Source organism: Atractosteus spatula, chromosome 11, assembly GCF_055471065.1.
Source record: "Atractosteus spatula isolate fAtrSpa1 chromosome 11, fAtrSpa1.hap1, whole genome shotgun sequence".
In the NCBI taxonomy this organism is placed as follows: Eukaryota; Metazoa; Chordata; class Actinopteri; order Semionotiformes; family Lepisosteidae; genus Atractosteus; species Atractosteus spatula.
In genome coordinates this window covers 40,287,161-40,301,798 of record NC_142716.1, presented here as the reverse complement: position 1 = coordinate 40,301,798, position 14,638 = coordinate 40,287,161, and the positions used below count along the sequence as shown (strand labels likewise).

Sequence of the window (14,638 nt, the reverse complement as noted above, 5' to 3'; positions counted from 1 at the left end):
ACAGGACACTAAACATGCTTCAGGAATGGGTCAGAGAGTTTATCTTGAGGTTATCAAGATTGGTCTGAAGGACTGAAGAATTTAGTTATATATCACCAGAGCTATTTACATGATGCTGTCAAATGCCAGTCACATCAAAGTTATTCTTTACTTTCCAATTTGATCAGCTTTCCTTATTGCAATTCATCAGTCTTCGGGCACGCCTTGGATTTCATTATGAGCAAAAAATGGAAGTTATTTGCTATATTCGATAACAACATTGCCTTTTTATCTCTGCATATGGAAACAGGTGCTGATTCTCTTTTTCATAATTTACAAGTGATTGTAGTTTTACAAGCACGTATAACACCTACTAATTAAAGGTCTTAAAGAAAGCAATTTAGCTGCAGGGCTAAATTTTCTTTTTTAAATAAAAACATGTCTTGTTACTGTTTTGCTGATGTGTTTTTTGAGTGGTTGGGTTTGGTTTACTGCTTTTCATTATGAAACATATTTTTAAGAGACATTAACTATAAAATAGCCTTTATGCAGCAACACGTAAGAGAGTATAGAATCGTTTACTCCATGTATGGTAGTCGAAATGAAAGAATGTGTTTGTTCTTGAAACTCTATATGCTGCCTTGTATTTTGACCTTATTTCAGATAATGGTTTTGGTATTCTTTTCACAGAAAATGATGACAACCTTGCTACAGCAAATTGCATTCATAACTTTACCTTTTACTTTCCAGTTCTTCAATTAAGGCTACAGCAAAGGAGAACACGTGAGCAGCTTGCAGATCAAGGTATCATGCCTCGTAAGTTTCCTTTTGTTACTGTTTACTGCTTGATAGAACTTGATTTAAAGCAGGTCAATGACACACATATCTTATACTCAAGAGGTTACTGTATATTTCATTTTTAAAGATAACACTGTATCTAAATTAATTAGTGTGCACATTTAGCATATACATAGACTGGAGTGTGTTTACATAATTGAAATTATAGCTTTGTGAAGAGATGTTCATGAAAAACACTCTTAAAATGCTATTCTACAGGACAAGTTCATTACAAAATTCTAAGTGGTAAGTGGTACACTGGTAAGGTTTATAATTTTAGACTCTATGTATAAAAGCTGTAATTTACTGTATGGTGGGAATCTGAGTTTTTCTGTCTGTAGGCATTTAAGAAATAAAACTATATTAATCACTTCAGAAAATTCTCTCAGAAAGTTAAAAGTCCTCCATAATCCATAAATTCATATTGCTTTAGCATCTGTTCTGCAAAAATGTATTTTTTTCACTGTTTTTTGAAAAACTATCTTGATAAATTATAAGCTTCCCACATACAGTACACACACACACACACACACACACACACACAAGCATATGTAAGAATTCAGAATGTTTGTTTTATTTTTCAATAATTCTGGAATTATATACAACACAACCAAATGAAAGAGTATATTTAGGAAATTTAGCATGCTGACGCAGCTACCCACCTGAACTATTTAGGAAATCGTAGACGAAGGTTCCACATATATTTTGAGTGGCACATTTTACTGTTATAATTAATGGGATAAAGTTATGGTGTGTTCAGTCAGCTATTAAGTATTAATATTTTACCAGTTAAGATTATCACCCAATCATTGGAATAACATAGACATAGCCAGGTACCTAGGTACAGGCTCCAAGACTGCTTGAGGATCTTAACTGCTTTTTAAATTCTGTGAAAACACTGGATTGCCTTTCACGTTCCAATGTGGTTACCTAATGAAAATGAGAAACTAGAGCCTCGGCATTATTTTAAACTTGATCTTCAGGGCTGAGCTTTGAATCAGCATAAGCAGTAAACATCTTATACTCCATTGGCAGCAAACAAATAACAGAAAGGCCAAGAGCTGACCTCCATGGAATGCTCTTGTGCTGAAGAAGATATCTAGCCCTGTAATACTTAGCTCTGCTGCAGGATAGATTTACGTGAATAACACCTGTTGATTCCCCAATGAATTAGGACTTTGTCTTCTTGATTTAGGCCCTGCATTGAAAATGCAGGTACCATCTTTAATTAACACTATCCAATCTAAAGTCTGTTCCAAATTTTAAATGTTACTGATGTTGCTAACACTTGATCCACCTCAATTCTCTTTTGATAATATATTTACTGGAATTTTATGTTTTACACTTAAAACATAACACATGAATAAAAAATATATATTTTCTGAAATGTCATGTGTATTTTTGTAGCTCTAATGATAATTTAAACAAAAACTACAATTGTTAAGATCGTTAAAACAAATCACAAGTATTTACCAATAATAAAGAGTGAATCATTTTACTCATTTGGAAGAATCATTTATGCAGAAAAATCTGTTAGAGAAATTCTCATATGATTTCAACATATATTCTAGAGTTGTAACAAGGAAAGCAGAAGTGATATCTTTGGCACAATAGCAGTTTTAGCAAAATGGCACGCGCAAGGGACATTAAGATAACTGCTCAAACGTGTGCAGGAGAAAGGATTCCAGAGGCATGTCCTATCAATTTCTAGGAGTCTATTTCAGATAAAGTCTTCAGAAAAAGTCTGATCTGCCAGACTCAAGTTCTTTTAAAAGAATTCTGGATTGCTACATTATCTGCTGATTGTGTATAAGAGGTTAGTGAAACAGATGGCAAGTTTTGTGAATGTTTTTCTAGGGTGTGCAGTCTGATGTAGCCTTTATACTGTGTAAGGAATTCAACACTTCATGAGCATGTCTTAATTTCAGCACTGGAATATGTAAAATATTTAGAACGAATATTACAGTGCCTTGCGAAAATCACTATAATAATATTTGATCAAGCCTTAAAATTATGCTGTTCAAAATGTACCAAGAAACAGGACAGCATTAGTAAACATTAGCAAAATTCACTCAATCCATTAACATAATATGTAAAGATGCTTTCAATTGAATTCTTATACTGACAAGTTATGTAAGCATGGTTTAAGTAGCATACTCTGTATTATGAGTGGCATTACTGGTTAAACAAAAACTGTAATTATAGTGTCATTCATGCAGTTGTTCTGCAGAAGTATTTGTGCTCAAAAACTAACAGATTTAAAATGTTATACTTGAGATACCTAGAAATTTTAATATTTAACACTTATAGGTTTCTTTGCACTGAGTCATGGCCCAGATTTTTAGCTGTTTAGTCCATATGTATGTTTCCATTGGAAACATCTGGTGTTTATTAGGCTCTTCAGCTCTTGTGCCTCATAGTCTTGTTTGGCCCTGGGTTGGGATGTGCTGGAGAGCAGTGCCTCACAGGTCAGCCAGGCAAGCAGCCGGACGTGTGTGTGGCTCACTCCCCTCTCATGGTGGGTTTTTACAAGCACTCAGGCACAATCTTCTTCAGTTTAGATATAAATCAAGTCTCTATTTTAAGTAGAACTCAACAGGGCAACTGTAGCTCATTCTTACATGCACGATAAACATTTTCTTTTTAGAAAGCCATTCTGGCATAAAACATCACGCAAAATGATCTTAACTCTTCGCACACCATCTTAGAAGACATGTAAAAATGTCTTCTAAGATGTATGTAAAAACTGCATCCCTAGAGATCTAAACACTGAATCATGTCCTTCACATGTTTCACTTTGGCATTTTAAAGTAAAATAAAACAGCAATAAATAGATTTAATAAATATTACCCAAAAAATCACAAAAATGATTTGTAAGACTAAAGTGAAAATGTTAGATCATTTTCTATATGATACTCAATGTCTTCTAAATAATCCTACATCTTTTCATAAAAACATCAAGACATTTTAATATCAAAACAGATTAGTACCACTACTGTAGGTCATGGGGATCTCTGTTAATGTTTTTAACAAAATTCAACACCTACAGTATAAGTTTCATTAAAAATTTCAAGATGAAATCAGTACTTTTGTCTGAGTAGGTATTTACTAAAATTCAGTTACAATTAGTCATAAATATACCCTGAAAAAAAATATCTGCTGGCTCTGCATCTCACAATCAGCTTACTTTAAGTAAATGAACTAAAGCGATTCATCAGGTAAACCAAATAATCTTTGTTTCAGCTGTTAAGATTTACTGTTGACAGGACAGAAGCCAGAAAAAAACGGTTATTTGAGTGCTGTGCGTAAATTTGAAAAGAAGCAGACATCTTTATACACTGTAACCTCTTGTCTCTTGACTCCACTGAAGGACACATCTACTGAATACAACCATTGAGCTTTTTCTGCTTTATGTGTAGCCCTTTCCTCTCAGTCTCAACTAACCCTAGTGCAAAAGACATTTCAGAGCCAACCATGAATAGACACATACCAAAACAGGATAAACAAGGAGATGAAAAACTACTACTTTGTGTGCTGTATACTGTATATGCAACCTGGTATTGTTCCTCACCACAAAGAATTAGATATTTCAAAACTTTTGCATCACATATGACAGTAGATGAAGTAGCTCTTTCAGTGTACAATTTGCACACATGAAGAAGAGCCAAAGTTTTTTTCCACAGTTATTCAATGTTTAAGCAGAGCAAAACTCTAGAAGGAAGAACAGCACTGATTATCTAAGACAATCTTCCATCATTATCAAAGGAAACAATTTAACAGTGTTCCACGGAAAAAGAAAATCCTTAAAATCTTTTGGAAGAGACCACGAACATGCATCTACATTTTTTTCCAACAACACAACTCTTAATGAGTGCTTGTTGGCTCTTAGGATTCACCCTGCTCAATTTCAGGCTCTTGTGTATATGAGTTTCAGTCAGAGAACCACTGAAGTTGCAATGACAGGAATCAGCAGCTGCGATAAAAATAATGTGTGATCTCACTGTGGCATCCCAGAGGTTTATTTAACAGTATAGAATGACTATGTAGTGAGCAGGTGATTTCAATATCCTTTAAGAAAGGTTACTGTCTCCACAATGGAAACAGTCTGAGGCCAACAGAAAGGGCCTTTTTAATTGCCTACCTCGAGAGGGTCTCTGAAAACAGTCATAAATTTTAAGTTAATAAAGAACCAAAAAAAAACGAATGAAAATGGGGATTTACTGACATAATGTTTAATTTTATTCAGACTAAGACCATAGGTTATGTTTACAGTTATAAAAAATAAAATGGGACATGTTTTCACAATGCCTTGCAGATCTGAATCTAAGCCTAGTAGCTGTTCCAAAAATCATGAATAAAATGAAAAATGAGAAGAGACATAAAATCAAATGCATATATCAATTGAAAATCTATATCCGTTCAATTTACTTTCATAAAAGACAAATCATTATTATCAGTTATTAGTGCAATTTTATAAATTACAATGTAGAATTTCAAAATATAACGGCACACAAAGAATGTAGATCTTCTGCATGATGCTTCCAGGTTAATGATGAAGTGTTTAATATTTACTGTTTTACTAAACAAGTCCTGTTCAATCATATGCTTTCCAAATGTAGATTGTGGTAGATTGAGAAATCTACCAGCCTGAGTTTCAGTTTCAAATGCTGTAACTGAAGACCCAAGAATGTCATAACTGGAGGGCTAATAAGAATATTGTAAATGTGCATTTATTTATGTGTAATTAAGGAAGTGTGTGCAGTGAATTGTGTTATCGGTTGTAATTAGCCAGATTTTACTGTTTATTTTTCCAGCATTGAAGAGTCCAGCTGCATTCCATGAGCAGAGGAAAAGTCTTGAACGATCCAAGGTAAGAAAGGCAAATGCCACTAATTGTCATTATAAATCAGAACAGTTACAGGTGCTCAAAATGTCTCCACAATGGGTGTGAACAGCCTCCCAAGTTCATATGGAGTCATTTGTCTTATGCGTCCTGGAAAGCAGTGAAATGAATACCAGGGAATAAAAGGCCAACTCTAAATTTATAGTTAGAAAAGATTCCAGGTGATGCAATTTCCTGTAATGATTTAATGGCTAACATGTATAGCAAAACCAATATTGATTATTGTTTACAGAAATTTATACCATGCTGTATGTTATTTGCTAGGAACACAGTTTTTATATTAAAATTATATATATGTTATATGGAAACAAAAATGTTGCTGTAAAATAAAATCAGTCCTAAATGGTTGATCTACTGTAAGATACTGTATGTGCATGATATAATACAAAACAATGTTTCTTATTAAATATTAAACCAAATATTATATTATTTAACATGTAGAATCATAGAAGCGCTCCATGTAAAATTGTACAGTCTATCATTTTAAAAAACTCTCTTGCACATTTTATGTACACAAGTAAAAAATTCCATATTTTTCAAATTACATATTTAACATGTAATTATGTACGTGAGTTTAAATTAAAACGAAATTCTCAGTTCAAAAGCAGAAACTATCCTTTAAATTTATTATACTCCAGGAATTTACAACACAAAAAGAGGAGTTAATACCATTAACCATTAATACCATTAATAAAGTGCATCGGATCCATTTAAGTTTTCATGTGTGACTGGATTATGCCAGCAACTGAAATTGCTGCTTTTTTGTTATATATATAGCAGCTAACCCTTCAACACAGTAAATGTTGTTAATTTGTCAATGAATGGGGCCCATTTTACTTCCTGCTAGATTCACAACTCACTACTAATTAAGTCACCCCATCGGTACACAACCAACTCTGACATCTGATTTAGCACGAAAGGTTCAGATTCCTCAGTACATTGATGACTGTCTGGGGATATAACTTGTCATCACTAACCCTTCACTGTGAAGGGATCTGCAAAAAAATCAAGCATCTTACCTAAGCCAGCTATCTGTCACAACTTTTGAAGTTTCTTCAGCCTCCCCTTTGTTCCTCTACACATCAAAATAGCAATAATAGTGTAATTTGAAATTAGCTGATATCTTTATCAGTGATTACTTAAAATATAAAATATTAGCTGTACCAGTTACATATTGTCTGCATTGAATGCATTTGTATAGTACAACAATATTACCATAACAAATTACAAGGTTACAAATTACAAATCTAGTAGTTCAAACAGAAGTGTTTTGAGGAGAATCAATTAAATCAAAAATCATCTACAGTATATAACTATTGTTAAAAATATTAATTTAATACCTGAATATATGTATTGCATTTTTGTCATACAGACAGAAGATTATTTAAAGCACAAAATCAGAAGCAGACCTGATAAGTCAGATTTGGTCAATATGCGCATTTTACAAGGTAAGAGTTTTTTACTTGATTGTTGATTTAGGTATACTTTATATAGAGAGTATATTACGAAATGCAATGCTGTTCCTAATCCTGTAGTACATGTAAAAGCTTTCTTAGATAATGCATACATGTACAGTACAAATACAACTGGATTTAACAGTTGGAATATTTTGGGTAATATTTTTAAGTACTATAATTTATTATTTCCTCATATTAAGAGTTAAGAGATTATTTACAGTAACATGTATAATACAGTTAAGAGTACATTTTATTAATTCCCATTGAATCCAGTATGGTGGAGTACATATTACAGTACAATATTAAATTTGTGGTGAAAGATTTTCTTAGCAAAAATGTCAATGCAAGCCTAAGATAGGGTACTGTCCTGAGCACAAATAAGCTATACCATACATAGATGCTCTATGGTTCTGGGAAGTGATGACTCTCTTGCTGTTTATAGAGAGTATAATATGCTGCACAGTTTAGCACTGAAAGAGGACCACTTCCATTAAGAAGTATACACAAAATGTTTATGCTACAAATCATAGGCTTCAGCATCACGTATGTAGCAGTGTCAGAACTTGTTGGTATGAATTAACAGTGCTTATCATTGTGTTTACTGTGTAGACTCAGCCACTGAAGGCTCCATACAGGCCACTCAGATGAAACTGAAGCGAGCCAGGCTAGCTGATGATCTTAACGAGAAAATTGCACTAAGACCAGGCCCATTGGAGCTGGTAGAAAAGAATATCATTCCTGTTGATTCAGCAGTCAAAGAAGCTGCAATGAAAGGTAACTGAATAAAATAGGAAATGCTCTTTATAGTTTACCACTTATCCTTACCACCTACGGCACCTAGAATAGCCTGCTTTACTTGGTCACACTGTCCTTCACTGAATATAACATACATTGTTCATCTTAAAGTAAAATCTATGGTTCACTAAGGCCTGAACTAACAACATCCAAACATCCAAACATCTGTTTCAATTCTAGCACTCTCTGTAAGGAACAAGACTAATTTTATAGCTTTGCTACATAATGTACATGCAGTTTCATCATTAGAAAGGCTGTGCTTGCCAAACTGCAGTGGTTTAGTGTTGCAAGCTTCTACTGCAATCTCCTTATCTAATTTTTCATTAAAAAAACTAGAAATACTTTACAAAACAGACCTTGAACTAAACTGTCAAATTTGTTGTTTAAATATAATGATATAGACTGAAATACAATTCACTTTCTGGTAACTGTAAACTGTAAAGCTAACATTTTCAGAATAGCTTTTTAGCCATTTATTTAGTTATTTTGTTGTTTATGAGATTAACATTTTTTACTAAATGTTATAATATTTTTCACATACTTTGCATCCTTTGGAAGACAATCTATAAAGACTATTTAACACACGGTGAGTGTTCTTAAACATACCAAATCAAACAGGCTTTCACTTTGATTAAAGCCCATTGGCCAGTGATTGAGAAAATGTCCCTTGCCACATAGTGCATAGCTGAAACCTGATATCAGCAGCTGTTTATACTACAGTCCTGTCATCACCTCAAGCAATAGGTTTGTAGGGACAAAGCTCAGAGGAAAGAAATTAGCAGGGACTGAACTCCATTACTTTCAAGATTAGCACAGAGACATAGGGTCCTGAAAACAAGCAGATGGGCTTTGGGAGCAACTGTAGATAGGAAGTATGTATGGCATTTGTCAGTCCCACGTTCTATAAATGAATTGTTATTAAAAGCAAACCAAAAAACAGAAAGCATCTAGATACAACATAGTTTTGTTTTCAGAAATGCAAATGTATGTAGTGTTTGACATTTCTTGTTCTTTTAACATTGTGTAACACAATATGCTTTCAATAGGTTTTTTTTGCAGTGGTAAAAATTAACTGTCTTTGATTCATTTAATGGCTCTACATTTGTTAAAAAACTATGTTTTTACCTTTAACTTGGGGAGAATTTTCCAAATATCAAAAATGGTTGATATTTCAGGTTAAAGATATTGCTTTACACAAAGTCAGTACACAACGTTTTATAGATATAAACAGCAGCTGTATTTAGATACAGTCCTTTCTAGATCAATTGAAGTTTCCCCTCTATTTCTCATTGTTATGACTAGCAATGATTTATGTAGATATACTAAACCACCTACAAAGGTGCGTCTGACAGTCCTTTGCAGTTGTGCAGCTGTCCATTTTTCTTGCCAGCTGAGGAAGCCTTCTTATGTGCAAGAAGTTCAAAGGTGAATGTGGTAGGCAAAAGGCTTAGTACATCTTAGCTGGTGGCCCTCAGACACTTTGCCACTGCCTTTCCATAGTGACAGATTCACCCCCACACCTGCTGGCTATTTAGGCTACATGGATGACAATTAACATTTTCTGGAAAACAAAACTGAATTACTGAACATGCTGCTTTCTATTTAAAATCATGCTTCTTCAGATTTACATTAAATCACTAGTGGATTTACTATCATTAGTATTTATGTTTTACTGGAATGTTTTAATAAGTAGAAGGTATTGTGCTGTACCCTGTACCCTTTCCCAAACATCATACCAGTGTGTACATTTTTTATTTGTAAAGCTTTCTACTGTTGGTGAGATTGCCTGGGACTTTTTTCCCCTTTGTACTATTTATCTGCAGTAACAAGTCCTCTAAATGACCTAAGATGACAGAAGCAGACAGCTTGTAGTCAGGTGTCCCTAGGGTCTCCATATAGTGTGTGAATGAATCCAGAATCAACAGGTGGAGGAAATAGCACCAGTCCCCTATTCTACTCTGGGCATAGAGAAAGGACTCTGCATTTGCCAACACCGTGACTGAAAGTGTGACTGTCATGATTAAAACCAGGATCTGTATTTGGCAGGTCACATGCTCACATACACAATTAATCCCTCTGCCTAATGTCTTGCTATTAGCCCTCAAGTTGATTATTTAAGATAGCACTTCTTCTCAGTATTCTGCTTATCAAGGGGCCACTCTAGTCAAGTGCTCTTGTCAGTTTTCCTCTGCAATGCCAGAGCACTTCCTTGCTAAGTGTCCAACTAGGTGCAAGTGACAAAGAAGCTGCTTCTTAACACCAACCTCCACATTACGGATATAATACATTTGGTGCAATATACATAGCATTGTATGTACACATATTTACTCATACAGGGACAAGATACAGCATATCCCAAAATCTTTAACTTTTTTCTGTGTTTCGATTTACTTAAATCTTGTCTCACTAACAAGTTTTATTAATATCCCAATTGTGTTAAAAATGATTTAATATTGGAAATATTTTTAGTAATTGATTTCCCTGAGTTTTGTGTCAGTTGGATTAATTCACACATTTCATAGTGCTAAAGCAATATATGCTCTTGTGTTTACGCAGCAAATCATGCAAAATTCCCAAAGAAAGAGGACTCATATGCATTTGAGGAGGACAGCAGTAGTGACAGCCTGTCGCCAGAGCAACCCAGAAGCAATGAGTCTCAAGCTTCAGTGTGTTCCCCATCAGAGCCCAAGAGCAGTGATGCATCCTCTCCTGCCACAACAGCTGCTATACAGGTGAGAAACAGCCATATTCCCAATTCAGCACTGCAGACTAGTGCATTAAAGCACAAATGTATAAATACAATCCATCAAAGAATGTAAATTATCCCCTTAACGTGATAATCTGTATTGTGGAATTGAGACAGCAATTGCTTAGCCACATGAAAATTGGCAAATAGACCCTGATGTTTGTGGAGGTAATTAAGTTTAAATTTACACAAAGGGGGTGCAGTGCTTAGCATTGCTGCCATGCAACGCTTGGACCCTGGGTTCAGTTTCTGGAGTGCTCTCTGCATGAAGTTTGAATGTTCTCCCTCTATGCATGTGGGTTTTCTCCAGGTGTTCCAGGTTCCCCCTGCAGTCCAAAGACATGCTGGTAGGTTAACTGGCTTCTGTAAAAAGTGTCCCTGGGATGAACACGTGTTTATTTGTGTCTGTGTGTGCCCTGCAATTGACAGGCATTCCCATCCAGCCATCCAGGTTGTATCCTGCCTTGCACCCAATGCAATTCCTGGGATAGTCTCTGGTCCACTGTGACCCTGAACTGGATAAGCAATTATTGAAAGTGATGTGACAAAGTTATCTACTAAGAAAATAGGTTTGCACTATATCATAACCAACTTGCCACAATAGATACAGCATGTATACTTCTAGAAATTTATTTAAACCTTTAAATGTTAAGGCTTTTAACAGAACTTTTTACTTTAAATAATACTTTTATAATTAACAGCAATGGCTGGTTATTTTTAAGATTAAAAAAAGTTTCGGTTTGACTTTACACAAACATTTAATTAATGCTAATCTTTATTTTTTTTAACAAAATGTGTTTATAGCACTGTTCCTTACAGACGAAAATCAAATTTTGTGAAATCAAGGTATTTATACCTGGAACTACATTTCAGTTTTAATCCAAATGTTTGAAACAATCCTTGACTAATCAACATATTGGCAATAAAATGTAACCACTACATAAAATCTTTCTTTAAATGTATTGCAGGCTATCAATAGTTGGCCATCTTACAAAGAAACCTAGACTATTTTTATAATATAAATTACTTGCTGTGGCTATTAGTGAAGTTCAGGCTTAACATCTAATGAAATCTTCACCTTCCCCCCAAAGTATGTTGCCTAAATCCACTGGAATCTTTCTGAGATTTGCCAAATATTAAATGAAAAAAGGTCTCAGATTAGTACGAATCTATTCCCTTTGTGTTTCTACAAAAGAACAAAAAAATTGCAAGTAGTGCAGCTAGAAGTGAACTTTATTTCCAATGTTCAAAAGACGTGATAAATTATAGTTTCCCCTCATGGAATCTCTGCTGTCCATGCTACAAACAAATTTTCTTTGTCCTTGGCACTGCAGTAAAACCACCTTACTGTATACTGTATACTGTATCTCTCTACTGAGCTGTGATGCACACTAATCAAAACTCTGTTTGCTAAACACACTAAGTTACCTTAAGACTGGTTTTAACTGCATACCCAGGTAAAATATGTATTTATGAGAAAAGCCAAGAGAGAAACTGAATGATGGAGTCTAAAAAAGTTACTTCAGTACAACAACAGCAAAAGAATAATTAAAGATAAAGTAAAATATATCCAGAACAATAATGGGAAATGTCTGAACAATGCAAGGGAAGTGGCTGATTTACTAAACAAGTGTTTCACTCGTGTGTTCATTAAGGAATACATTTCTGTATTAAACATGGGCATTAGTATTTTGACTACTAGAAGCATTCAAAATAAATAAATCTCCAGATCTTGACAGTATCTTGCCAGATCTACTAAAGGAAAAACAAAACAAGTTATTCAGAAGCCATTGACACAACCCTTCCAACAGTCACTCCTGACACTGGTATTACCCAGGGACTGGAGAATTGCTAATATAGTCCCCATCCATTATAAGCGTGAGAAAGTGGAACTGAAAATTCCTAGGGAATAGTCAAAACCTTGCCTAACTAACATGTTAGAGTTGTTTGAATAAACAACAGTAAAAGATGTACAAACGATATACGATATCATGTAATTAAAAATCTCAGAAATATTCTGAAAAATGTCCTAATAACAGAAAAATTTAATACACATTGAGGGAAACGAGTATTTGGATTCTGAGTTGATTAATAAACAGAAAATGGAGTACAGATTACTGATACTTATTTAAATCAGGGTGACATAATTAGTGGAGTACCACAGGCATCTGTACTAGGACCACTGATTATTTTGATTCATATCAATGATCTAGACTCTGGCATCATTAGTAAACTATTTATATTTGCAGATGATACCAAATTAGAAGGATTAGCAAATATAGTAGAATCAGCAAATAAACTTAAAAAAGTATGACTGTATTTAAAATTCAAGACTAGGAAACATTGGGCAAATAAACATTAAGTTATACGATTGCAGGGTTTATAAGCAGTTAGCAAAAACAAACTATAAATACAAAATGGGAAACCATGAGATAGAAGATGGTATTAATGAAAAATATGTTTAAAAAGGGATATATTACTGTAAGTATAAAATTTCAATCAAGGGATGCTGTGTTTTAAACTGTATAAAATACTGGTAATGCCTCTTTTACTATAGAATTTTGTGTACACTTTCGGTCACCATGTTATAGAAAAGATATTACTGCTCTGGAACCAGTACAGAAAATTGCAAACAGATGCATTCCAGAGCTTAAGGGAATGTCTGACACTGACTGACTGAAGGAAATGAACCTTTGTAGTCTTGAACAGAGAAGATCTACACAAGTATTTAAAACACAGTGAGACACTATTCATTGTAATGAAACCATAGGACACAAGTGAAAAATATAATGAAATGCATTTCAAAATAAGAACAAGATGCACATTTGTATCCAAAGCATTGTGAGAGTAAGGAAGAGGCTACCCAGATGATGTCTTGGCTTCATTTCGATAACTGTTTTTAAATGATAAAATCCTAGTATCATTTAGTTACCAAATAAGCCTGTTTTCTACTTTCCAATAAGTTTTATATAACATCAAATCAGGAATGGGACTATTTTAAGCAAAGGGTCAACCTAAAAATAATCTTACTTGATTACTTAATATTCACAATTTTAATTTACAAATCTTAAAACAGTTCATTACCAAAAATAAACAGGAGTTAGGTGTTTGTAATGAATATATACAGAATGTTTCACAAACACTTTTTGGCATCTGGTTATCCAGATCAACTAAAACAGTAAGTGGCGTAATACATCAAACAAAAGACTGAGAATTTCTTCATTACTCTATGCAACAGGACAGCATTTTGTAAACAATATGGTATTGTTCTTCATAAAACATATAATAGAATGTCAAGCAAAAAATCTAGGTTATTAACCAGCACATAAGCACATCTGTGTTAGATATTTTAAGCCTAAAGATGAGGAAATTGAACACAAGAGTTAGGTGGATGATATCTGCCCCTAGTGGCTGCAGGGAACTATGGTGTCCTGCAGAAGCTCCTGAATGACTGTTAACCCGAATGTGACAGATCCTTGGCTCATTCCTGATTCCTGCATACCAGTGTCTTTGTTACAGAGTGTACTTGGCATGGGATTCTTTGATTTTCCAGCACAGCTGTCAGCATGCCAAACTATTGTCTGCTCAGTGAGTGGAGTGGCATTGAGGCTATTAAACTATTATTGGAGTCACGTGCTTAGGATTAAAAGCATGTGCTTCCACATGTCCCCAGTTTTTTTTTCACTGTTGACCACTTGGGCAATATCATTCAAACCATTATGTACAGTACCTCATGCATCGCAAAGGGCATTTTCTCTTTCAAACTGAAATAACTTTCTATCGTTTGACTTCAATTTCAGTTAATGCTTCAGTATAGGGTCAGCATACTTTATCATGATTTTTTATGGTCAATGTTTTACACCAAAATCATTTGACCTAGAAAGACTAATTTGTGTGTCATACACCAAGTAAAAATATCAA

At 34.3% G+C, this 14,638-nt stretch overlaps 1 protein-coding gene across 4 annotated transcripts in view; it reads left to right on the top strand.

Moving 5' to 3' along the window:
* The window catches only part of myocd (myocardin), a 159,845-nt gene that overhangs the window by 135,701 nt on the left and 9,506 nt on the right, over nt 1-14,638 (top strand). For 3 of the 4 annotated variants that reach the window (XM_088926585.1, XM_088926582.1, XM_088926583.1), the window contains 5 exons: nt 730-795; nt 5,631-5,686; nt 7,092-7,167; nt 7,786-7,950; nt 10,528-10,703. In XM_088926585.1, coding sequence (XP_088782711.1) covers nt 730-795; nt 5,631-5,686; nt 7,092-7,167; nt 7,786-7,950; nt 10,528-10,703 — 539 coding nt within the window. The remainder of the gene's footprint in view (nt 1-729; nt 796-5,630; nt 5,687-7,091; nt 7,168-7,785; nt 7,951-10,527; nt 10,704-14,638) is intronic. The other variant, XM_088926584.1, reaches the window with a different exon arrangement.